This window comes from Lepidochelys kempii, chromosome 2 (assembly GCF_965140265.1).
Source record: "Lepidochelys kempii isolate rLepKem1 chromosome 2, rLepKem1.hap2, whole genome shotgun sequence".
Lineage (NCBI taxonomy): Eukaryota > Metazoa > Chordata > Testudines > Cheloniidae > Lepidochelys > Lepidochelys kempii.
The window spans coordinates 83,888,919-83,913,621 of NC_133257.1; the positions used below are offsets into that span (position 1 = coordinate 83,888,919).

Genomic DNA, 24,703 nt, shown 5'->3' on the forward strand with positions numbered 1-24,703 from the left:
GGACTATCAGTAAAGACCTTTCTCAGATCTATTACTGAGGAACAGTCTCGAGGGAGTTCTAAGCGCCACTGTTTCGCACATTTAAAACTAAGTACAAATATTTTGTAGGATGAGAGGCTATATGAACCAAAACGTCTTTTTCATCTCAAATTTCTACTATTGGTATGTCCTGGAGGCAGAGATCAAAGTTGCTAGGAGGCATTCAGCTAAATTCGTGGAAGACCTCTTGTTAGATCATTCATGAAATCAAATCAAGTCAACATTATGAGAAAGAAGCAAAACTGAAAATTAAATTTACAGTCATGAAAGGATTTAAAAAGAACTACAACAACCTAGACTACAAAGAATTTAGCCTCTTATGAATAGAGAATTGGCCACGGCTTGCCCAAGAAATAGAGCACGCTGTCTGAATTTTTCCAGAAGTTGAAGGATGGTGCATAAAACAAATGACATCAACATGATTTTCATCAGTTTTGCCTGGTAACCACTCGCTTAGTCTGAAGTCAAGGTGATGCACCAAATAATGAAAATGGCAAGAATGCACACTTTAAACACATTCACACAAATATACAACTGATGCTCAAACATAAGGAAACAAGCTGTATCTGATTATATTTTAAGCTTCAACATCTGACAAAAGTGAATACTCTAGAGTTCCATTATGACAGATGCGTTGATTGCTTACCAGCCAGCCAACACGTTTCATGATCAACTGTACAATTTATCGCAACTAGGAAGTTATTAATTCAGTTAAACTACACAATACTAACCAAAATAACAGAATAATGCATGCAAATGCAAACCACACAGCAAAAGAAGTTATTTACCAATGCTGTTCTTTGACTGTTGCTCTGGCAGTGAATACATGGAAACCTCTTTCAGAAGGCATCTCTGCTGGGTAGGCGCATGAGCAACCAAACATTGAATCATACATCAGATACCCAGATCTATATAAAGGAATGTGCTCCTCCACAACCGCCTCAGTTCCTTCTCCTGAACTGTTAAATTCTCATGACATATATGTCTACATAGTATTTTGGAGCCTGTGGGAGCAAGACTCTGAGCCTCAGTTGATGGACTCAGGCCGGTGGGAAAATAGCTCGATAGACAGCACTTTGAAGTTGTGGCTCAGGATGGAGCTTGGACTCTGAAGCCTATACAGCCTTCTGAGGGGGATCTTATGCCTGCAAGAATTGGCAGTCTAGCTAAGATGCCACATAGTTCTGTGCACCTCATATTCTACTGAGGAAGACCCTATTTAGATCTAAGTTTTCCCGGACTAGAGCTGGTCACAAAATGGACTTCCCCATCCTGTGAAAAATTGAGACTTTGGAAAAAAAATTCATTCTGAATTAGGATAAAAAGCCAAAATTTAAACATTTTTACATACATGAAATCAAGAAAAAAGTTTTGGTTCAATCAGAATGTTTCCTTCAATAAATCTGAAACATTTCATTCATAATTCATTCATTCACAATTTTTTTTATAGAAAATAAATTTTGAAGTAAAAAAAATTGAAACGTTTTCTTCTGAAAATGTCAAAATAGAACACTGACATTTAGAGAGAAAAAATATCAAAATTTCCCCCCAAACGGAACGTTCATATATGATTTTGTGAAAAATTTCAATTTTGTCAATATGGCATTTTTGTGATGGAAAAACTATTTCACTGAAGATTTTCTGACTTTCTCCCAGACATCTTTCCCATAAGCGACAAAGAGCCTGTCTTCTCTAAATAGAAAAACATTCTTTTATCATCTGAATTGTGCAAATTACCTGCCTAGGATGGGAATAGGTCTGGGAAAGACAGGGAGGGGCATATACCAGCTGAGGTGGAAATCCAATACCACTTTAGGAATAACACTTGGGTGGGGTATCATGATCACTTTTTCTCTGTGGATCACAATAGAAAGTGGCATAGTTATTAAGGTCTGTAGTTGACTTATTTTCCAAGAAGAGGCTATGGCAATTAGAAAAGCAGCCTTTACAAGACTCACTCTAGGGAAATTTCCCTGAGAGGTTCGAAGGAAAGGCATATATTGGTTTCATAAAGTTCCTTGGTAGAGGCTGAATGCATTGATCAGGACTCAAAAAATAAAAATAAAAAATTCAGCAACAGTGGATTGAAAAATGTAAGTCTGCTTCAACACATTGATAGTAAGCAGAGGGGATGTTAGGTGTGCTTTGAGAGGCTACACACAGGTCTAAGCACTTTATACAGAAGACAGGTCAGAATTACAGCAAATTTTAGACTAAGATGGAATCAAATCTTTATTAGGCAACATTTTCAATCTTGGATGTGATTTTTGCCTTGATTGGGTTAGAACTGTCTGCATTTTGTCATCAGGAGTGGTCAGTAGTGGATGGGATATTATCCTCTGTGTTGCAAGCTGCCCATTTTAAGGCTGATAATCTTGAGGGAGAGGCAATAAGGATCAGCTCTAGGAAACAGTAACAATGTTGGTGCGGATTTAGGGGGGCTATAAGGCTATGTCTACACTACCACAGTAAGTCGACCCAAGTTACACGACTCCAGTTACTTGAATAATATAGCTGGAGTCGATGTAGCTTAGGTCAACTTACTGCAGTGTCTACACCGTGTTGGGTTGATGGGATAGTGTCTCTCGTTGACTTACCTTACTCTTCTCGTTCGGCGTGGAGTACTGGGGTCAACTGGAGAGCAATCTGTGGTTGATTTGGTGGGTCTTCACCAGACCCACTAAATCGATTCCTGGTGCATCTATCTCCAGAGCATCGATACAGCGGTAGTGTAGACACAGACAAAGCAAATCTCATCCTTGGGCTATCTGATCTTCCAAGACGACTCTGAGAAACACATATTTTGAAGGAAGGCACACAAGAGCTATGAACACCATCTCATTAGGAACGTGTCTGATAGGGATTTCTAGACTCTTCCAGCTCTGGTACAATACAAGAGGTATTTTGTGTTTGCTCTGGAAGTGAAGAGGTTGATATCTGGGTGGTCCCATTCTGGAAGAGGACATTGGTTAGTTTGTTTTAGAGACCACTCTTGCCAGATTTATGTCTGTCTGCTTAGCGAGTCTCCGCCTATGTGTTTTCTTCTCTTGCTAGGTGGAGAACTGAATAGATATGATGTTTTATGTATCACAGCTACAGCTTCCTAACCTCCAAGGAGAGGCTCAGTGATTGCACACTTCTGTTTACATTGCCTGTCAGGACGTGTAATACTTTGATGTTGCAGTGATGGGACGAAAGACCTTCAGGGCACAGCATACGGCCCTGAGTTATCGGATGTTTACACAGAGCGTCAACTGCCATGTGTTTCAGTGGCCAAGTACTTTGAGTTTTTGGTAATGTGCACCCCAGCCTAGACTAGACTCATTAGTGATCCCTCAGAGTTTGAGGATGATTATTAACCTTAAGATTCTGTCATGGGTATTTTTAGTAAAAGACAGGTACAGGTCATGGGTAATAAACAAAAATTCACAGAAGCCTGCAACCCATCCCTGTCTTTTACTAAAAATACTCTGGGGGACAAGGGGGAAACAAAGAGTTCTGCCCGGGTTTGCACCTGCTCCAGCCCCATCACTGCTCCAGCCCTAGCGGGGGCTGACCCAACTCAGGCTAGCTGCCACTCCGCTGACAGCTTCAGCAGCCCAGGGGACTGAAAGTTGCTCCAGTCCTGCCTGAGAAGTCCCAGAAAGTCACGGAATCTGTGACCCCATGACAGAATTGTATCCTTAACGACTGCCTTCCATAAATGATAGCCAGTTATCACTGGTGGATTCACAGGTGGCTAATGAGATGGACCTAGGATCCACAGATCCTGTAACAATTGGGGCAGACATTTCCCAATGGATGGGGCAGATCTGGACTGTGGAGTCGGGCTGCAGTGCATTCTTTCCTCCTTTCCCATTTCCTGTTGTCTTTGATGGATCTCAAAATACTGGGGTCCTTGTCACAAGGTCCTTTTTCATATTGGTCGGTCTAGGGCTTGGGTTTTCCGTGAGTTTATGTCAATACTGCACTTCTTCATGTTGGCTCTGAGGACACCTTTGAAGTGCTTTTTTTGCCCACCCCTTGTCTGTTGGCGATCGTCCAATTATGAGAACATGACCTGCTTTGGGAGATGATTTTCCGGCATTCAAAGAACATGACCAGCCCAATGGAGTTGGTGGTAGGTGATCATAGATTCAATGCTGGAGGTTTTGGCTTGGGAAAGAACACTAATGTTGGTGCATTGGTCATCCCACTTGATTCAGAAGTTCTTCTGGAGGCACCATTGATAGTATCGTTGAAGAATCTTGAAGCGTCTACTGTACGTGACCCAGGTTTCGGCACCATATGGTGCATTGTAGGTGGTGTTGAATTTCCTCACCAATGTCAGCTCTCTGTAACAGTTAGCTACCAAAGTAAAGGAAGTGATTGACATTATTCCTGGGGGAATTCTGTGCCATTGTGCGCATGCAGAATTCATATGCTCTGCTGATTTTTTTTTCTCCACAGAAAATACATTTTGTCAGAAAGGCACTGCAGTTATGTCTTTTGCCCACCAGGGGCTGCTGTGGCACCAGAACAGCAGCCGCTGGCTCACCACTCACTGGCCATAGCAGTTAGCAGCCAGTAGGGAGGAGGAGGAGAGGTTGTGTTCCTCAAAGCTCCCTGCCTGGGGGGCCAGATGAGGAGGCAAGAGAATATGGGGGCACAGACTGAGCGGGACACACGGGGCTACTGGGGGGTCCACCCAAACGGAACAGGGTTCAGAAGGGCTTGTGGCAGGACAGACTGGAGCAGGGGATGAATGGGAGTCGGGGTGCAGGGCCACATGGGGATGGGGGCTGGAGGGGCAGGGCCACACAGGGACAGGGAGGACGCATGGCTGAATGGGGGCGCAGCGCCACATGGGAACAGGGACAGATGTGTTTGACTGGTTGGGAGAGGCTAGGCTCAGCCAGGGTCTGATGGGAAGGCTCCCCAACTCCCTAACAATCCCATTTCCCCTCATCCCCATTCACACAAAAAAATTGTTCCATGCTTCTCCCATCCACACCCAATGCCTCTTCAGGTTCACTCTCAAGGCTCCTTCCCCAGCAATTACTTCCCTCTTTCTCAGCTCCTCCATTATCCAGCTCCCCCAAGCCTTTGCACTGCTCCTGAGGAGTGCGGGAAATACATTTCTATATTGTAGGTTAAATAAATTATTACTCAAAGTTCTGTATTAATATGCCTCGTAAGAAATCTTTTGTCAAAAAACACTTCCTGAATCTTTTTTGTTGTCTGTATTATTACATTTTGAATCATTCCCCCAAATTTCAAGGTCATTATTCCATACATGTATCTTTGATGTCTCAGACTCACGAATACAGTCTTACTTGCTCCTGTTACTGCCTTGGATTTCCATTGATGTTCTCTTTGCTGTACTCTTTGGAATGATATCCACTGAATTACCACGTGAATGGTAAAGACCTTGAAAAGCAGAAGCCCTTAGAAAAGTGTTCTGTTTTGGCCATGTAAGTTTTCCTGTGTTGTATGGCACTATAACATTTACTAGACGAGACTGTCAAAAGATAAAAATTAAATTATTTTACATAAATCTCACCTGTTAAACTATTAGGATACGGACTTGGCACAGCTGAAAACGAGGAAGAGGCTCCTCCAAAGGGTGTCATCCCTGAAGGTCCTCCAAATGGAGTCATGGAATGACTGTTAAAGTTAACTGATGGTCCCTTTATCGCAGGCGACTGTGTTGCTTGAGAATCTGATCCATAATGGCTGATGTGGGAACTAACAAGTTCTGGAGGGTTATCAGTTCTATATTTCATAGCTGGACCTTTGTCCTCTTTGCTTTTAATGCACCCCATAGTTGCTTCTGTAGAGGGAAAAAAAATCATCTCACCGTTGATATATAGTTAATGTAGAAAACATGATAAAGGCTTATTATAAATACTGATTAAGTACTGCTTAAAAATTAAAAAGAAGGTGGTAGTTGGTTTTACAGCCACAAAAACTGCTGAAATTTCAATAGATAAAGGCTGGAGAAAATAGTTAAGTTAGCTTGCTAGCATACCTGGATTACAAATACTAATGAAAAAAGTTTTCTGGACGGAAATCTGTAGAATTCATAGAATCGACAAACGTATTTTTCCCCCGAAGTACTACAGTACCCTGACAGCCCTTAACAAGAACAGTATTTGGATATTCATCATTATGATTCCTCCCTGGGCTGTAAATTCTAAGGAGACAGAAAAAGTAGAAAGATGGGTAATGGAAAGATTAGAGCAGCGGGAAGACTTTTACATGAGAAGAGACTGAACTTAAACCTCCATTCCGGAGGTGTTCATAACTTCTGGAGGTTCTACTGTGTGCTAGCTGGAGCACTGATCTGACATGACAATTCCAGAGATAAGAATTCTGTCTTAACTTCAGAAGTGGAAGTCTCCTTTAACATGAAATAATTAGCCATCCACATCACTGAGAAATTTAGAGAAAATGACTGAAACCAGTAACAAATTGGAAGCATTTAATAAAAAAAAATAGTCTCTTTTCATTGACATCTATGGTTAATATTGCATGAATCTTTCTTCCATAGCTGGTCAAATAAGTATGAACACTGGAGTTCTTCCTTCAAGTAATTAATTGTCCACATTTTTTCTTTGCAATCATCACTGATCTCTTCAATCATTAGATATTTGCATCTGGAACAAACTTAAGTTCTAATCATTGCCCCAATACATCTACTTTCAAATATGTTTTTTCAGGTTGTGTGTCTTATTTCTCTTTTCATCTGGTCATTAAAATATTAAAGACACTTTTCATTTTCTTAAAAATGAACTCTCAGGCCCTGAAATGGACCATGAACACATGGCAGAGGAAGCACACAAAACTATATTCTCATTTCAATGCACATAATTCCTACACATCAATATAAGAATATTCAGCATATCACTTGGTCTCTAACATCTGTGGTACTGTACTAGCTAAGAGAAAGAAAGATCCAAACTAGCTGAATTGTTGCAGCCTGCAAGTATCGTTTAAAAATTCTGCAGGGATGAACAAAACAAAAATATCATGGAAATGCCAGAATTTGTCCAAGGAGGTTTTTTTTTTAAATTAATTATAGTTAACCCATATCTGTTGGGAATGTCTAAATGTTATTAGAACAACCAAGTAAAGGATCACATAAATGCATGATTTCAAGAGAAGTTAATGGAGTTTAGCTGTTTAAAAACACCTTACAAAAGAAATCCTGTAATATAGATCTGGAAGGCTCCTAATAGGTAACTCCTAATTAAGTTTAATCCAACGATAAACACCTATTTATAACCTCTCTACTACATCTGGAAAATTGAATCCAGTAGGATATGAACCACCATATTTTGTCTGTCTGGATTCTCAGTGTGGTTTGTTGCCTAATCCTGAGGCCTACCCCTTTTAGTAGACAATTTCCATTGCAAATTTTTTTTAAAGTGTACAGTATGAACCGTACTGCCTTTGTGAAAGTGTGTTTTCCTAGCTGTACTTAATAAAATGATGTATTATCTGGCTTGTAGTTATAAAGTCATACAAAGTCAGAGCTTCAAGACGACAAATACATGAGCATTATTTATTAAAACAAAAATAATGTGGATTAAATAAAGACGGCAGAAGGAAAAGCTGCTGCATCCTCAAAACATACTGTGCCACTAAATATCTGTCAGAGATATTCTGTCAAGTTTTGTACTCTATCTTTAACATCTGGCTAACAAGCTAATGAGACTTCAGGATTTAAAAAAAAAAAAGTTTGCTTGACCTAGTAAAACCTGCTGGATTCTCTCCAGAGCACTTGTACATTTGGCCGAATGTACAGTGTAAATGTTAATGTATGTTGTAGTGATTATAAATAGTTTCTGTGACAAGCCTCATTAATTAAAATAGTGGCTAGTAGTGAAAAGTACCATCATGTTATATTTGAACAGACTGCAGAAAGATACTTATTGAGGATTTGAATTCATATTCAAGGAATGCAGTAGATCCCCCTGCCTTTTGGTTCACTGTTAAGGTAATCTTCTTTCTGAGGTTTAAGAGATTAACAATAGATATTCAATTGGCACTTCAAGGAAAAGCCACATTCAGACACAAACAGCCAAAGAAAATCCAAGAGCTCTACTTTAAAAATCACATACTCCCCCCTTTAAAAACACAAAACAGAAAATGACAAAAGCCCATGTTTTAAAAAAATAAAAACATACATGAAGACTTTCTATAACGTATTGTGGGGGGAAGGAGGGTTAGGGAAGTTGGAGAGAGAAACAATAGGCTTTTTTGAGTGTTTAGCTTTGTAATGCATTACTAGAGAAAGGAAAAATCCTAAACAGCTGGTCTGTAATGTGGGGATTGGTTATTATAGTACAGTATGTGTTACTAAAAATGTATATAACCAGAGCAGCTTCCAACAAGTATTTAACACTTCTTTTCCACTGGTGTTACCAGAGACAATACAAAATAGTTATACGAACGATGTGTTTCCCAGTTAATTTATGCCACCCCTTCCAGGGGCAATAAGACCAAGGTCATTTTACAGACGAGATAAACAGACATGTAGAAGGAGGAACAAGATCTTTTGAAGATCTTTATAACTGTATAAATAAAAACTTGGCCCAAGTTATGTTTATACGCGAAACCAACATCGTTCACTAGGCTTCACAGAAATCTAACTAAGGATAAAGGCTTGACAGACTCCCAACACTTGGCTCCTTGGAGATAAGAGATGAATACCTGCGATCCCATGGTACTGAATTGGGAATCAAGTGCCAGTTTTCCAGGAAACTATGTTCTGAAGGAAATGGACTAAAAACGTAGATGTCCAATTCTGCTCTCTAACTGGACAGGGGCCCCAATTAGAATGTTGTCCAAAAAAAAAAAAAAAAGAGAAACTGGCTGTGGGGAGGAAAGAGATTTTCAGGTAAGCCTCCGTGAGGGCCAACAGAAGAAAAACTGTTCTAGGAGACAGTTGACAAATGAGATTTTTGAGTTTCCATATTGAATTTTGCCCTTTTGACTGATCTGTCCAAATGGTTCAGGTCAAAGATAGTTTCGATGCTTTGCAAATACTTGGGAACTTGACGGTGGAAGATGGAGTATCCCTCGGTCTCTGTCCAAAGTGGAGTAGTTTGAGAGGCTAAAAATATAAAGGCTATTTCTCCATCTTCTATTTTCTGACTTCTGCTTTGTTAGATTACAAAACGTTGGGCCAGGGGAAAACCAATTTATCTGTAGGTCTGAGTGATTGATGCTATTGCATAGACCTTGCTGATTATCTCTGTGACCTACCTGTGATTTCCTAGTTTGAAGAACTGATGAGAGCCACCATATCTCCAGGAATGCACTGGGACAAGAAGCACTCCAAGTTTTTGTGACAGAACGTCTGTACAACTAGTCTGTTTTTCCCATTTCAAATTTTCTGTGTGGTCTGAGTCTTGTCTACAGAATCTAGCAGGGAAGGAGTCACAAAAGGAATGCCTGCTTTTTTATTGTTTTTCATTCCTTCTTCCAATAGTAGAATCTTCCTGAAAATATCTTTTGTTTCAAGAACTGCTTTTCCATTGGTTTGCTAAAACACTTGGCTCCCAGAGTGCTTCAAAAGAGGCCATATTTGATTTAAGGCTTGTACCAAAAGTATCTTGGGAAGGGCTTATTTTTACATCTTTAGGACTGATGGATAAAACTTCTGACTGAATCATTTAAGGCCAATATGGCTAGAGCAAAGCAGGCTGAAAAGCCCTCAGAACAGCTGTTTCAATTTTTCCATAAGGTGGATTCTACCCTGCAGTCTGTGAGGTTTTTTGGGCAAAAACTCATCTTTGGTTTCCAAGGCTTCAGAGAATTACTGAGCATTCAGTGGGCTGGCAACTGCTGTATGCATGTTGGAAAGAGTAATGAAAGCAGATTTTTTTTTTCAATTAATGTGGGTGCCACACTGAATTTTTATAATGTGAGAACCTCTTAAGTTTGGTTCACTTGTGCCTGCTCTGATTTGATAACATTCTTCTCCTTAGGATCAAGGAGAATGCAGAGTTCCCTCTTAGAAGCCATACCAAAAAAGAATTTTGTTGTTGAATTTCTTACTTTCCTCCTGATTCATCATACACTCGGATATCTCTTATGGAGTGTGATTCTGAAGCGGTCCAGAGGGAAGCCTTTTTTTGGGTCTCTTTCTTTCCTCTTTCTTTGTTACAGTCTGAGCACTTACCATTCTCTGATGACAAGTGTGAAGAGAACTTTTGTTTATACATTTCTCTTTTTCAGAGTGCCTAGAACTCCTCTCTCCCCATCTTAACAACAGACTGGCTCTATGGAGTCAATACTTAATTCTCTCTCTTTTTTATGGACACGAAGTTCCAAATTAGTGTTAAAGAAAAAAGTCTTGCTATTAAAATTCTGTGTGATTATAAAAATAGAATATTTTTTACAATTCCAAATGTCACTAATATTCTGCAGGTTAGTTCAGTGGATTTTCAAGCTTTAAGCTTGAAGCTTCTGATTGTTTAAGTAAACAAGTAACCTGAATGTGTCTGAGTGGAGACTCCTTGCTTACTGTACTGGGCAAACACAGTGGAACAACAGGTGGTTTCAGATGGTAGTAGTTAAAACTGATTTAATAAGGTAGGAGGGTGGTGCAGATTAAAAGAATGAGGGAAATCAAAGATCCCCGCTAAGAATGGCTAAAAACCTATGCTCCTAATCCTGGTTAAAAGGAAGAAATGCTCTATTATAACATTCTACTAATTCCATCTAAAGGGTATGTGTTTGGATATGAAAAGTATTGCCTTTGCTATAAAACGTGAAGAACATACACATAAGAAATGCATACTTCAAAGGATAAACGAATTGTTTCTAGTCTTCACAAAACTGGAATAATCTTTTGTCTTTACTTGAATTACATCACATGTATTATTTAATACAATTTATCTAAAACTGGCAAATCATGAAATTTTCTAATTTCACTGTGACCAACCCATGAAATTTTAGACCATTCATTTACAGGGTATCTTCATCAAAATTAATTATAACAACATTAGCATAATGCAACAACCACTTTAAATCTCCAATCTATTGTTATGCAGCTGAGAATGTCATTGGTTGTAAATAATGACTTGGTGAGAGGGAAGGAGTGAAGACAGTGAGACAGGAGCATAAAAGAAGCCAGTGAAACAATGGACAGAATTTAACTACCAGAAGGTCTGTGATTAGTACAACTAGTACTAAAGAGTGGTTCTATAATGAAAAGTTACTGGAAAAACAGCACTGTTGGCTCCGTTGTTTTGTGTCACTCAGATAAAAATCTGTTTAGTTTAACAGCAATACATATTTTCCCCCTTCCTTACTGATAGCACTGTAAAACCAACCAGTAAGAGGTTCCACATGCCAAATACTGTCCTCAACAGGGTTGCACAAGTAATTAAGGTCAGAATTTGGTGCTGCAGTTGGAATTTAGTTGATTTCACTGACTATACAGACACTAGAATAAAACCCAGCAGTCTCCCATTGCACTGCAGCAACTGAAGAGAAGCACAAATACAGAACTCTGAAAAGATAAAGGGAATAAACCAGTTATGTAAGAAGAAAGTGCCTTTTATATTAACGGTATATTTTTAAGAAGTTTTTTGATGGGAAAGTTGTCTGCAAAGATTGATATAGTTATAAATTGTGTTTCTTAATTGCTCAGATGCCATCACTTCTATTAAAGTTAGCTTTCTGTATAAAACAATTTTCAGTAAAGATTTGTAAACTGGTTAAACCTTCCTAAATAAATAGTTTTAAAAAGTTAAGCAGATGAACATATTATACCTGTCCTCAACCAGCTTGCAGTTCCTTCAGAAATTAGATTTCATGTTTCTGCCAAAGATGGTTCTTGAGGGTGACTGATTTTCTCAATAAAGAGCCAGTTTCTTGACTAACAAGGACCTTTTGAGGGTGCAGGGTCCAGTCCAATCCTGAATATCTACACAGAAATTTTTAGTCCCACAGCCCGAGCCCCATGAGCCCAAGTCAACTGACCTGGGCCAGCTGCGGCCATGCCACAGGTCTTTTATCCCTGTATAGATGTACCCTAAAAGATACTTGCCACACAAGGTAAGCCCTACTACCTGACCCCAAGGTCCTATGGGATTGTAGTTTCAAGGAGCAGAGGGAGAAAAAGGTCTATTTTCACACCAAAAAGAAGCGGACTAGGGAATGACAAGAGCTGGGTGAAGCAGAGATCAGTAGGGAGGACTGGGAGTCCCTCTTCAGACTGCACTCTCCTCTTTTTGCCTGGTGCCTGACCTACAGGATCCACTACTTGCTCACTGCTTACCTTGGGAGGTAAACGGTTTCTGGACGGGTCTTCCTTCATTTCAGGGGAAGGCAAAGGTCCCAAGCAGTACACTGAAGAAAATGACCCAATCACAGATGGCTCCATGGAAGCTACAGCGTCTGGTGCTCCTCCTAAAGTTACTGTCTATTTATATTGTGGTTGTGCCTAGATGCCCCAACCACAATCAGGGCCCCACTGTGCTAGGTGCCATACATACGTATAGCAAGAAATAGCCCCTGCCTTGGAGTTTACAAATCTAAAATGGACAAGTCAGACAAACGATGAGACAAAGGAAGTATTATCCCCATTTTACAGATGGAAAATGGAGGCATAGATAGATTAGGGACTTGTTTGTATACATGGGAAAATTATATCAGTATGAGTTAATGCATGAATTTGAACCAATAGTGAAATTGTTATAACCTTACTGTGTAGACACATTTTTTCTGGTATGAGTGCCTTGGACAGAACACTGGACTGGAACTCAGGAGACCCTGACCACTGGCCTGCTGGGTGACGTGGGTAAATTACTGCACCTGCCTGTGCTTCAGTTTCCTTATCTGTAAAATGGAGATAATGATGCTGACCTCCTTTGTAAAGCTCTTTGAGATAGTGCTTTTCATTAGTAGATAAGAGCTAGATATCACTGTTTTTATTTTACTCAGTTTATCTGATACCATTTAGGAAGGGGTTTAAGCTACGAGAATAAGTGCCTCCATAAAGGGAAAGGAGGAATGGCTATACTGATTAATCATATGGGTAAAACTGGCAAAACTTTCCCATGTAGACAAGCTCTTAGTGACTTATCCAGAGTCACACAGGAAGTCTTTTGCAGAATCAAGAATTGAACCCAGATCTCCTAAGTCCCACTCACTTCACTAGAAAGACAAGCCTCCCTTTCTGCACTCCTGTTGCTGCCATTAGTGTACTCCACTTCAGTCAGGAGCTGCCTATCCAGTGTGAGGTAACTGAAGACTGGGGGAGAAAGCACAGGTTTCCAAGAGGAGGGGATGCAGTAGATACAAAACTGCTCAACAGCTAGGATTGAGTTGCCTGAACTGGAGCCAAAAATCTAGGCAGAAAAAAATTCAAGTAACTTTAGGGGTTACTTGCAACAACAGATACAAAGTTTACAAATTAGATTTTCATCGTTAAGTTGTTGGTGTCCCTTTCAAGGTTCTCTAGAAGTCAGCATATTGTTTATATTCAAGAAGTGAAAAAAAATATATATTAACTATGCTCTTGGGTACATCCTAAAAAACCCCCACCCAAACCACATGAAATTGTACTTGATGCTGATGATTCATTTTCCTTACTCCAACAGCCAAGAATCCAAGAGATTTTTTGCTAAAACTACAGTTTGCAAAAAGAAATTTTCTGTACAGCAGACATGTGAACCAGAGTATGAAGGAATAATTTTTAAAATAAAAATGTAAATTCATGTCTCAGGAGTGAGATGTATTTTGTGGTGCAGCATACCGTCATCACATGAAATCTTCTAAGATACCACAAACACACCACCACAATACATGAACCATAAACCATTGCTATTGCTCCACAAAAAGTCTAGTCAGTACATTCTTTTCCTTAAATGTACAGAGTCAAACAATCAATGCAACAAATACAAGTAGGAAGGGAAGAATTCCAATGCTTTTTTGATGCACTTAAAAGCAGTTTAGTCTCATGGATGTTTAGTTGAATGGGTAAAGAACATTTTAACAGATTTAAGAGCCTTGCATGTGTGAAAAAGCAGGCCAAAAGTTAGTTTCAAATTAACATAAAATATATGTTATAACTTGTCTAAACCACCTAGTCTACTTCAGACTGACTTGATGAACTACTGCCAGTAACAAAATATATCTTGTATCTCTGAAACCTATTTGCACTAGGGCAGCTGGGTAAATCTTGTTCATTTCACAGATTATATTTAAGCAACTCATTGTTTTCCAAACTTTCTATATTCAATACATTTGTTCTCAAAGAAAGATGCATCTGACAACTTTTTAAAAAGCCATTTTATAAAACCACTACTGTACTCTATGGAGCTCACAGTAGGGAGAACAACTTTAAGTCTGCTTCTATCACACACAATTCAAATCTGGAGTGACCTAAAAATAAAAACAAAATAAAACAAAAAACTCACATTATTCATAAATTTAAACCATCAGAAAAAGTGAGATGAGGCATCAATGCATTAACCACTTTGGACACTTTTGTCAAAACACCCTCCAATAAGTGTTTGGAACACAATACACTTACCTGGTTGTTTGATTACATATAAAAACTTTTTTACACCAACCACAATCAAGTTTAGATTTTCTTTCCAATGGGTATGGAAATAAACCACTACACTAACAAAATTTAAAAATAAAAAGCTCAACATTACTACTATTCAGAAAAAGCACTGTAAAAGAAAAACTAATATGCAACTATTTTTCAAAGACGTAATAAAAACAAAAAATAGATTTTTCCCTGCTAAAACTATTGCAAATAGACACAATTTAACAGTCATGCTTAAATATGTTCCTAATACACATCATTTGCTTGAATTTATTTCAAAACTAGATTAATTGCAGATTTCTCACCATGAAGACACTTATTTTTTCAGACTTCTACACTTATTTAGCATCATTCCTATTGACACTAAACAAGATTTTGCAAGCCCACAATATTTAAAGTTCCAAGCATGCAGTTTGCTCACAATAACTCTAATTTTACCTACAGAGATAATCCTCTTAGTGTATGGCAAGTTTTATCTTAGTTTTGTCCTGTCTGAAAGGACAGTGCCTAGGACCGCCTAGTGTGGCAACTACATTTTATAGTCAGAGAAATATAGACTAATATAAAAGAACAGTGGAGAAGAGTTCAAAGTCTGCAAAGTTTACATCAATGAAAGCTTTATTTAAAGTCTCCATTAACCAACTTAAAAGAGCTATTAATGGATAAAAGTCAGTCATAGAATCTATATCAAAAGGCATATTTTTAAAGGCTCTACTGTCTTTATGGTTCCCCCATCTACTTCAAACATATTTCCCTAATGGTTTTCCTGTAATGTATGTCACACAGACATTCAAGAAATAATCTTCCCTTTTCAGTGCATTTAGTCTTGATTAAAGTAGTTTAGTGTGTTTTGACATCAAAATTATGTGCCAAATTTAATGTTACAAGTGTTTGCCTCATGCGGTGTATCTTCAGATAAGTAGTCTTCTCACTTGGCCTGAAGTTTAAGTTGCCTGTACTAGAATGCCTTTCTTTTTGAGTAAATCCTGTTTTTAAGAAAAGAACCTCAGAATGTTACAGGAAGATTGTACAAAATAATCTGTCTTCCCTGCCTGTTAAAGAAGAGTTCACGAATAAATGGGAAAGAGCTCTGATGCCAGAGGTTTGAGATTTCATCGTGTCTTTTGTGTTTGTTCCATTTCAAAATATGTGTAAGAGTTAAAATATAATACAGCATAAAATAATAACACATTGTACCAGATACCAGTAAATATGAACAAGATGGCAAATCACTTCTCTGACAAACATTGGAGGCATTGTGATCAACATGTTTTCCTATTTCAAGTTCAGTGGTCCTGTTCATAATTACCTTCTTATTGATCACTTGTTCTCCATCACACTCAACAAAATTCTCTGGCTTTTTGGTGCCCAGCATTCCAGACTCTTGTATGTTGGGGAATTTGAACTTTGAAAAATATGAGCGAGATAAATGGAAGCGGATTCAAATTTTACTTATGGTTGCTCCATTGCTTATATGTAGATGATGGAAGAGTCAGGGATTTTCTACCATACTGGAATAGGTTCAAGTCTGGAACTTTGTCTAGTTATACTTTGAGAAGGTACACAAGTCTGTGCACATTCTTCTGCAAATTACTTTAAACAAAAGATCATATAAACAGGAACAGGGTACTTTAGTAGTAAATGAGGGAGACGTTAAAGCTACCCCTTTCCTCTCACTCTATATTTTCCTTTTTCTGTCTTCTTTCTCATATCCTTTGTTACATATTTAAAATGTGTTATATTAATTTTAATTCTTATCTCACTATTTGAAAAATACAGAAGCCTCTTGCAATGTTTTCATTGGTTTTATTTATGCTTGGAAGGATTAGATTTTTATTAGTAAATGTAGGTACCTGATTTCACTGAACACACAAACACATGAAAAAAATATTTCCATCAACAGAAATTTACTGATAAGCAAAGAAAGAAAAATGCTGCTTGAGAACTTTAGAATCTGATTTTTTATGTTTTATATTGTATGTTTTGACATGCGATGTTAACAATTTGTGTTTTAACAGTTGCAAAGCTTTAGTGTTTTGAATCTCAATGTCTACTGTCATTAAAGAGAAAAATTTAAAAGAATAAATTTTATCCTCAAAATTATATTAAAAAAGTCAAATTCTGCCAAACCTAATTTTATTCATAAAGACAAAACACTAATGTATTATATTTCTAATGATCCTATATTATTTAATCTATGATTTTTACCATTTTATAGAATTAAGAATTTTAAAAAAATAATGTCTCTTACTTCATATATCAAAAACTAATTAGAAAGATATGGACATACTTTATATGCTAACTAAGAATAGATAGATAGAGGGGATTGAGTTTGCCTAATATGAGCACTTCATTATTTATATAGTAACTGATAAAATAAGAGATTATAGAGATGAATGCAATTTACATTGAATGATGCATAAATATATGTATCAGGAACAGCAGAAGCGTCAATGATTTGGGTCAGCAGGGAAGGAAGAGGTAGCAATCCAGAGTTATTAGAATACGGTCTTTAGTTTACACTCGTTTCCAATAAAAGAAAAGTGTGTAAATATACACATACACAAATCTTTTGTAAATTGCTATTTTTGATTCCAATCCTGCAGACAATTATGCATTATTGGGACTACTCACAAATATAAAGGTTAAGTATGAGCAGAAGTAGCTGCAAGATGAGACCTTTACAGTAACTCCTCGCTTAACACTGTAGTTATGTTCCCGAAAAATGCGACTTTAAGTGAAACGATGTTAAGCGAATTCAATTTGCCCATAAGAATTAATGTAAATGGCGGGTGGGGGTTAGGTTCCAGGGAATTTTTTTTCCCTGGAAAAGACTATATTATATAACACACACACACACACGTACGTTTTAAACAATTTAATACTGGTACGCAGCGATGATGGTTGTGAAGCTTGGTTGAGATGGTGAAGTCAGAGGGTGGGATATTTCCCAGGGAATGCCTTACTGCTAAATGATGAACTAGCACTTGGCTAAGCCCTCAAGGGTTAACTCATTGTTGCAGGAATGGAAGGAGGGGAGACACACCCCGTGTGTGAGAGAAAGAAAGAGAGAGGCACATCGCTCCTTTAAGTACGCTGACCCCGCTCTGAGTACACTGACTTGTCAAGTTAATCAGCAAGCTGAGATGGCAGCTGCTGCCAGGAAGCTCCCTCCATCCTGAGCCCTGTGGTTTGTCGCCCCTGCTCTATGGAAGATGGGGTAAGCGGGGTGCAGGAGCAGGGGGACACCCTGACAATAGCACCCCTCTTCCCCCGCCCAGCAAGCAAAAGGCTCTGGGGAGCAGCTCCTAGGCAAAAGGCAAGAGCAGCATGTAGCAGTGAGGGGATGGACAGCTGAACTGCTGGCAATTGACAGCCTGCTGGGCGGCTGCTGCACAGGGAACTTGGGGGAACGGGGAGCTGATAGGGAGGCTGCCAGTCCACCCTGGTTCCAAGCTCTCACCAGCTAGCTGCAATAGGCTGCTCTTCCTGCAAGCAGCAGACAAAGCAGGCGGCTGCCAAACAACATTATAAAGGGAGCATTGCGCAACTTTAAATGAGCATGTTCCCTAATTGATCAGCAACGTAACAACGAAACATTAACCAGGACGACTTTAAGTTAGGAGTTACTGTATTTATATTATTTTAAAAAACCTTAAAGATGATTTTTAAAAGATATTACAAAAAGAACATTGATTCCACATATAAAATTCATGAGACCTCCCAGCCTCTACTAATTTTGAAAAGGCAAATTATTACAACAGTAGACAGAATAAAAATAGTGTGACCATTTTAATTACTTCCTTAGTTGATAATCACTAGCATATTAACAAAAGCAGTGCTTAAAGTGTCTAAACTCAATTACTGGTAAAAAGTGGCAGCTCTAATTTATTCAAAGGCCACATACCCAGGTCTCATTAGTCAATAAGTTCTCTGCTGAACAGTGGTCAGGAAGGCCAGCTGGAAAAAGTCAACCTTTTCACTAATACAAAAAGTTAATATATATCTATAAACAAGTACAGCCACTCCGGTATGTTTAATGCTACAAAAGGTTGTTTTATTTTGTGCATAAAAAGGAAAAATGTAATTAAGTAAAAAAATTCAAAATTAAACACAAAAAGTAACACTCCCCCACAACTCCATACTAAACAGCTTTATTGAAAGAGAAGTTATATTAAATTTTACCTAAAACAAGGTGTATTGTTGCCAACTGCTATCATTACTGCTGTTATATTGCCTATATTGTATTGCTTCATATATTGACAGATACAGCACTATTATACTGGAGAAATTTCATGTTGGTAGAATCTAAGTCTGACAAACATTTTTTCTTATTGTTTTGTTAAATCCTGGAGTTTTGTTATTAAGCAAATACTGGGAAAGACCACAATGCCCGAATACCCAAATAAAAGAGCAGACTGGTAAAGGAAATGTGACCAACCTGCAGTAGTAGCTGGCACTGAACCAATCCACACCAGAAAATGCAAACCACAAGGATGAACAGATGTGGTCCTCTGCTTCCCTACCCACAGAGTTCAGGGCCAATGGACCCACTCTCTGCAGGACCACATGAGCAATGGAGTGGTGCAGATGTGCCTATTAAACAATTTCTCCTCCATGCTCGGATACCAGGCTCTGCAAAGTGCAGTGCCCTTCTACAAATGCTCTTGGCTCTCCAGCGTAGACATGATATTTTTGCTGTGTTACAGTCCTGGACAAAATAGAGAAAATACATCTACTCTCCTCTTGTCTTTGGAAAGTGAAACTTGGCTATTCTTGGGTTGTTGCTATTACAAAGGTATTAACCAGGACTGAAGACATCTCTTAATTCCAACAGCTGAAGGGAGGGAGTTACACAACTGTGGGCCAGCCACTGGGAAAGCCTAGTCCTTGGTCCCATGAATCTCACAAGGCAATATTAATTCCCGCTGACTCAGAGGCCTGATGAATCAAAGTGTTCAGCTCTTTCCAATTCAGAACAAGCAATTTCAGCAGAATATATTGTGTATATTAAGTCTGCAATGCTTAATGGTAACAGGAAACCACATACTGTGCATTTCCCATTCCTTGTCTGTTTCCCTTTGGACAAATCTTAAAATGCAGGTGGAAAAACAAACAGGAATTGCTGCAACTGTTTTAGGCAAAGGCCAAAGACTTTTCAGGAAAGACATTATAGAAGGTGGAGGAAACAGTGTTGAATGACATCACTCTTTCAGGTAGAAGCACCACTAAAAGTTTTTGAAGTAAGAACCAACCATCCATTTCATATTCACAAGGAGCGCTAAAGTAAAGTAAGTAAAAAGAACACGTTAAAAAATGAATCTCTTAAGGATATGCCAGCTACCTCTCTTTTAGGGATATGTAACAGAGGGTGCTGCACTTGCTCAACAGTCTCTCCTTGTAACTTGGCATTCTGCAGCTCAGACGCCACTGTGCTATCCATATTGCAGACAGTAAAGTTAAACTATCCAGAGCACACACAAAGCCCTGTAAGTCACTGTGCTCCACAGTTTGCAAAGTGAAGCCTACCAACATTTTAGCAACTGCCACTTTCCAGTCCATTCCATCATACAGAGGAAACCAATGGATTAACCCTGTAGGAAATAAAAGAAAACGGGGGGGGGGGGGAGGCAGCGCAGAGAGGAATGATTACAAAATGGGAGGTGGGAAAGGCCAGGTGTGACACAGGGCCAGCAAGCGTTACACACTAGCAGGCTAATTGACCCAGATTCAACTTTTAGACACATACTAGTAGGGCCCTACCAAAGTCATGGTCCATTTTGGTCAATTTCACGGTCATAAGATTTATTAAAATAAATAAATAAATTTCAAGATTTCAGCTATTTAAATCTGAAATTTCACAGTGTGGTAATTGTCAGGGTCCTGACCCAAAAAGGATTTGGGGAGGGGGGGTTGTAAGGTTACTGTGAGGGGCGGGGTTGCGGTACTGCTACCCTTACTTCTGCGCTCTGCTGGGGAAAGCGGTGCTGCCTTCAGAGCTGGGCAGCTGGAGAGCGGCAGCTGTTGGCTGGGAGCCCAGCTCTGAAGGCAGCACCGCCGCCAGCAGCGGCACAAAAGTAAGGATGGTATGGTATGGTATTGCCACCATTACTTCTGCGCTGCTCCTGGCAGGGCGCTGGCTTCAGAGTTGAGCCCTCGGCTAGCAGCCGCCGCTCTCCAGCCGCACAGCTCTAAAGGCAGCAGTGCACAAATAAGGGTGGCAATACAGTGACCCACCACCCTAAAATAACCTTGTGACCCCCCCAACTCCCTTTTGGATCAGAACCCCCAATTTGAGAAACGCTGGTCTCCTCCATGAAAACTGGTCTTTTTTGTGCTTTTATCCTATACTATACAGATTTCACAGGGGGCGGGGATGAGATTTCACAGTCCCTGATGCATTTTTCATGGCTGTGAATTTGGTAGGACCCTACATATTAGTAGATAATGTGTGTGTTGTGTGTGTTTACATATATATTGTTAGAGGTTGATAATGTAACCAAACAGTTTCTGTCTATCCCGGTGTTCTGTTAATTCATTTAAATGAACTGTGCATGTAGTGATATCACCGTCTTAATTCCTCTTGGAAGTATGTAGCAAACTACCTGTAAATGGCGGGAGACAGGCAATTGTCTTATGTTAATCCATTTAGCTAATTATCAGCGATGCTTAGGAAAGAGGAGGTCTACTTCAAAAGCTAGGATAAATGTCTATTGTTCACCCAAAGACCGCATGTCAAGAGGCTGCCCAGGAACTGTATATATTTAAAAAAACAAAACAAAACATCCACCTCTTGGGCCCTTATCCTTTTCATCTCAGATCTGCTTAAGCTTCATCAGGGGAAGCATGAGCCGAAAGACTGAAGTCTACACTTGCATCTTGGTCACCCTGATATTGGACATTAGTCTTTAGGTTCAGTCCAATTCTGAAAGAACTCTTTGCAACTCTAAAGCTCACCATCTCTACTATGAAACTGACCTAAGAATTCTATTCTTACCTCTGTGTATAATGATCTTTTAACCAATACTCACTCTCTCTCTCCTTAATAAATTTTAGTTTTGTTAATCAGAATTGGCTGTAAGCATGTACTTGGGTAAGATGTGAAATATTCATTGACCTGGGTGGGTAATGCGTCCAATCATTTGGAATTTGTAGAACTTTTTATATGTTGAACAAGATTTTCAGTAATCCTCATCATATTTGACTTGGCTGTCTGGAAGGAAGGCTTTAAGGGAACTGTTTTTGGCTTCTGGGTAACGCGTAAGGTATTGCAGAAGCTGTTTTGTTGCTGGCTTGGTGAATCTAAGTATTAGAACAACCACCAGTTTTGGGGACTGTCTGCCCCATTCTTTGGGGTTTGCCCTAGTTGAGCAATCTCAGCATGGTACTCCTAGGACCCCGGTCACACTGAGAACGTGGAATATCAAAAGGAGCAAGCCCTGTGGAAAAATCAGTTCTCTTTTTATAAACCAAGGAGAAGAGCCAGAAATAATCAATATCAGTTTACCAAGAAAAAGAAAAACGATTCTCTTTTTAGGTGAACATTTTATTTGGTGTATTGGCAACCAGCTTTCCAGGTTTAGACTTAGTTTCCCTTCTTCCATTCCCACCCATATCTATATCTATAAAAATATAAAGAAATCAGCCATTGCAAATTATCAGGCATTATGCCACCTTGTTTCAGGTGTATGTAACTCGTGTTTAAAGATTTACTTAAGGCTAAACAAACAAATTCAGCCCAGTAGTAAGTTTTCTTTTTCTTCTAAACTGGAAAATGGAGCTTTAGGAAGAACTGTTTTAGCTACCAGAGTATCATCAAAAAAGAAGAAAGGATGTTTTACTACTTTAAAAAAAAAAGTTTATAGGTTTTAAAAAAGGCTGAGATTTGGCAAAAGTAAGTTTGGCAAGTTCATAGTTTATTCCCAAGAGTTTATGGAGTGTTGAAAGCTGGACGACAAAAATATTTAAAATTATGAGTAATAACAATGGAGATAGTAAATGAACAACTTTTAAAAGACATTTAATAATGCATTAAACAGATACATTGTGAAGGCAAAACACTGCATGTATTAATACACTGCATGTAATACTTGAGGCATGTATTAACAGAGGGCTGAAACATACCCCGTAGCGATGCTGTTATAAGATAGCTGTAATGCAAAGCTGTTTTAAAAATACGTCTAATTTACAAAGCATTTAAAAAAAACAACAATTTTATCATGGAAAAAGTTGTTCATAAGGAAATCCTAAAACAAAAAAGACAAAAGTACTCTGTGTGTGTGTGTGTATTTAAAATAGCATTTCTGAATTAACTTTTGTAACATCCTAAAACTTCTTCTCTAGTTCTTCTTCTGGCGTAGTGTCCCAATTCATATTGGGCTGATTTTTTCTAGGTTCACAGGAACCCCCTACATGCAGGTTTCTTACTCTCTCGTGAGAAGATAAAACCGGGATCTATTTAATACAAGACATGAAAAAGACACTTGGCTGCCTGAAAGTGGAGAATGAGAAATATTCCCTAGTGGATGGAGGAGGGGTTGCTAAGCCATGAATTTCTGCAGAATTCAAACTTTCAATTTACAAAGAAATAACTTTTAATTCTTATGGTTGCAAACGTCATCTTCCAAGTAAGTGAGAATATGGTGCTGTCTTCCCTTAGGGTCAACCTAGGCCAGCCTGCATGTTTTTTTTAAAACATCACTGTTTTTGTCTACACTATTTGCTAAATGCAGTGAAACAGTCAAGAAGCACATCAACTTAATTCTTCTAATGTTTTACCAATATATTAACAGCAGCAGGTCTGGGCTCTGCAGCTATTCACAGAGGACAAGGACCCAAAAATACTGAGATTGGGAAGGAGCAGCAGAGAACCCAATATAGACACCTGTAGCCACCAAGAGATGGTGGTGATGCAGTACTGATACTCCCATTTGTGGTTGTGGAGAGAAAGACAGCATGAGAGTAGAAAAGAGACCCTTAAAGGGGAAGCATAGTAGTTAAGGCACAATGAGAAATGTATATGATTTTTCCAAGTTTCAACTCAATGTGAAAAGAAACACAAATTAAGTGTCCAATTGTGTGATGTGCTGAACTTCTTCAAATATTATTGACCTGAGAGTGAGTGTTGGGATAGATACCTCAATCCCTAAGAACAAATTCATAAGAGAAAAGCAGAGACCCTTCACTAAACTGGCATAACAGTCAGTTGGGCAAGTACTTTTATTAAAAAATTCAATTTTCTCACACCCTCCTTAAAATAAAGCCTCATGATCTAATTCTCAGAGGTATCAAGCTCCTACTGGCTTCAATGGGAATTATGGATGTTTTGCAGCTCAGAAAACTGGGCATAGTTATGAAGGCTATTACTGAATGTAAATGATGTAACAGTTTAACCCTAGTCCTCCCATGTCATCCCCCCCACACAGCCTATTAAATGAAATATTTCTAATTTCCCTGTGAGTTTGTAAACTCAACAGGTTGCTTAGAAATGTCAATGGTTTCTGAATGACCAAAGCAAACATATTCCACAATGAAACATCCTTAAATCAAGAAACTAGAGTTAGAGAAAACCAAACAGTTCCAAAACTCCACTAATGCAGTATTTTGAAGTAAGCACACATCAAACAAGAATTTATGCCACACAGCTGAAGTACATGTTGTACAATGATGCTGGCCTCCAGTGTTAGTAATAAGAAAAAGGAGTACTTGTGGCACGTTAGAGACTAACAAATTTATTTGAGCATAAGCTTTCGTGACCTACAGCTCACTTCATCGGATGCATGCAGTGGAAAATACTGTAGGGAGATTTTATATACATAGAGAACATGAAACAATGGCTGTTACCATACACACTGTAATGAGAGTGATCAGGTAAGGTGAGCTAGTACCAGCAGGAGAGAAAAAAACCTTTTGCAGTGATAATCAAGGTGGGCCATTTCCAGCAGTTGACAAGAATGTGTGAGGAACAGTAAGGGGGGGAGGGGGAAGAACAATCACGGGGAAATAGTTTTACTTTGTGTAATGACACATCCACTCCCAGTCTTTATTCAAGCCTAATGTAATGGTGTCCAGTTTGCAAATTAATTCCAATTCAGCAGTCTTTTGTTG

General features: G+C 38.9%; 1 protein-coding gene across 2 annotated transcripts in view; it reads right to left on the reverse strand.

The window, feature by feature from the left end:
• The window catches only part of YES1 (YES proto-oncogene 1, Src family tyrosine kinase), a 69,330-nt gene that overhangs the window by 28,041 nt on the left and 16,586 nt on the right, over positions 1–24,703 (reverse strand). The window contains exons 2-3 of one of the 2 annotated variants that reach the window (XM_073331443.1): positions 6,050–6,214; positions 5,582–5,851 (exon numbers count right to left, since the gene is read on the reverse strand). In XM_073331443.1, the coding sequence (XP_073187544.1) occupies positions 5,582–5,843 (262 nt within the window). In that variant the 5' untranslated portion in view covers positions 5,844–5,851; positions 6,050–6,214. The remainder of the gene's footprint in view (positions 1–5,581; positions 5,852–6,049; positions 6,215–24,703) is intronic. The other variant, XM_073331442.1, reaches the window with a different exon arrangement.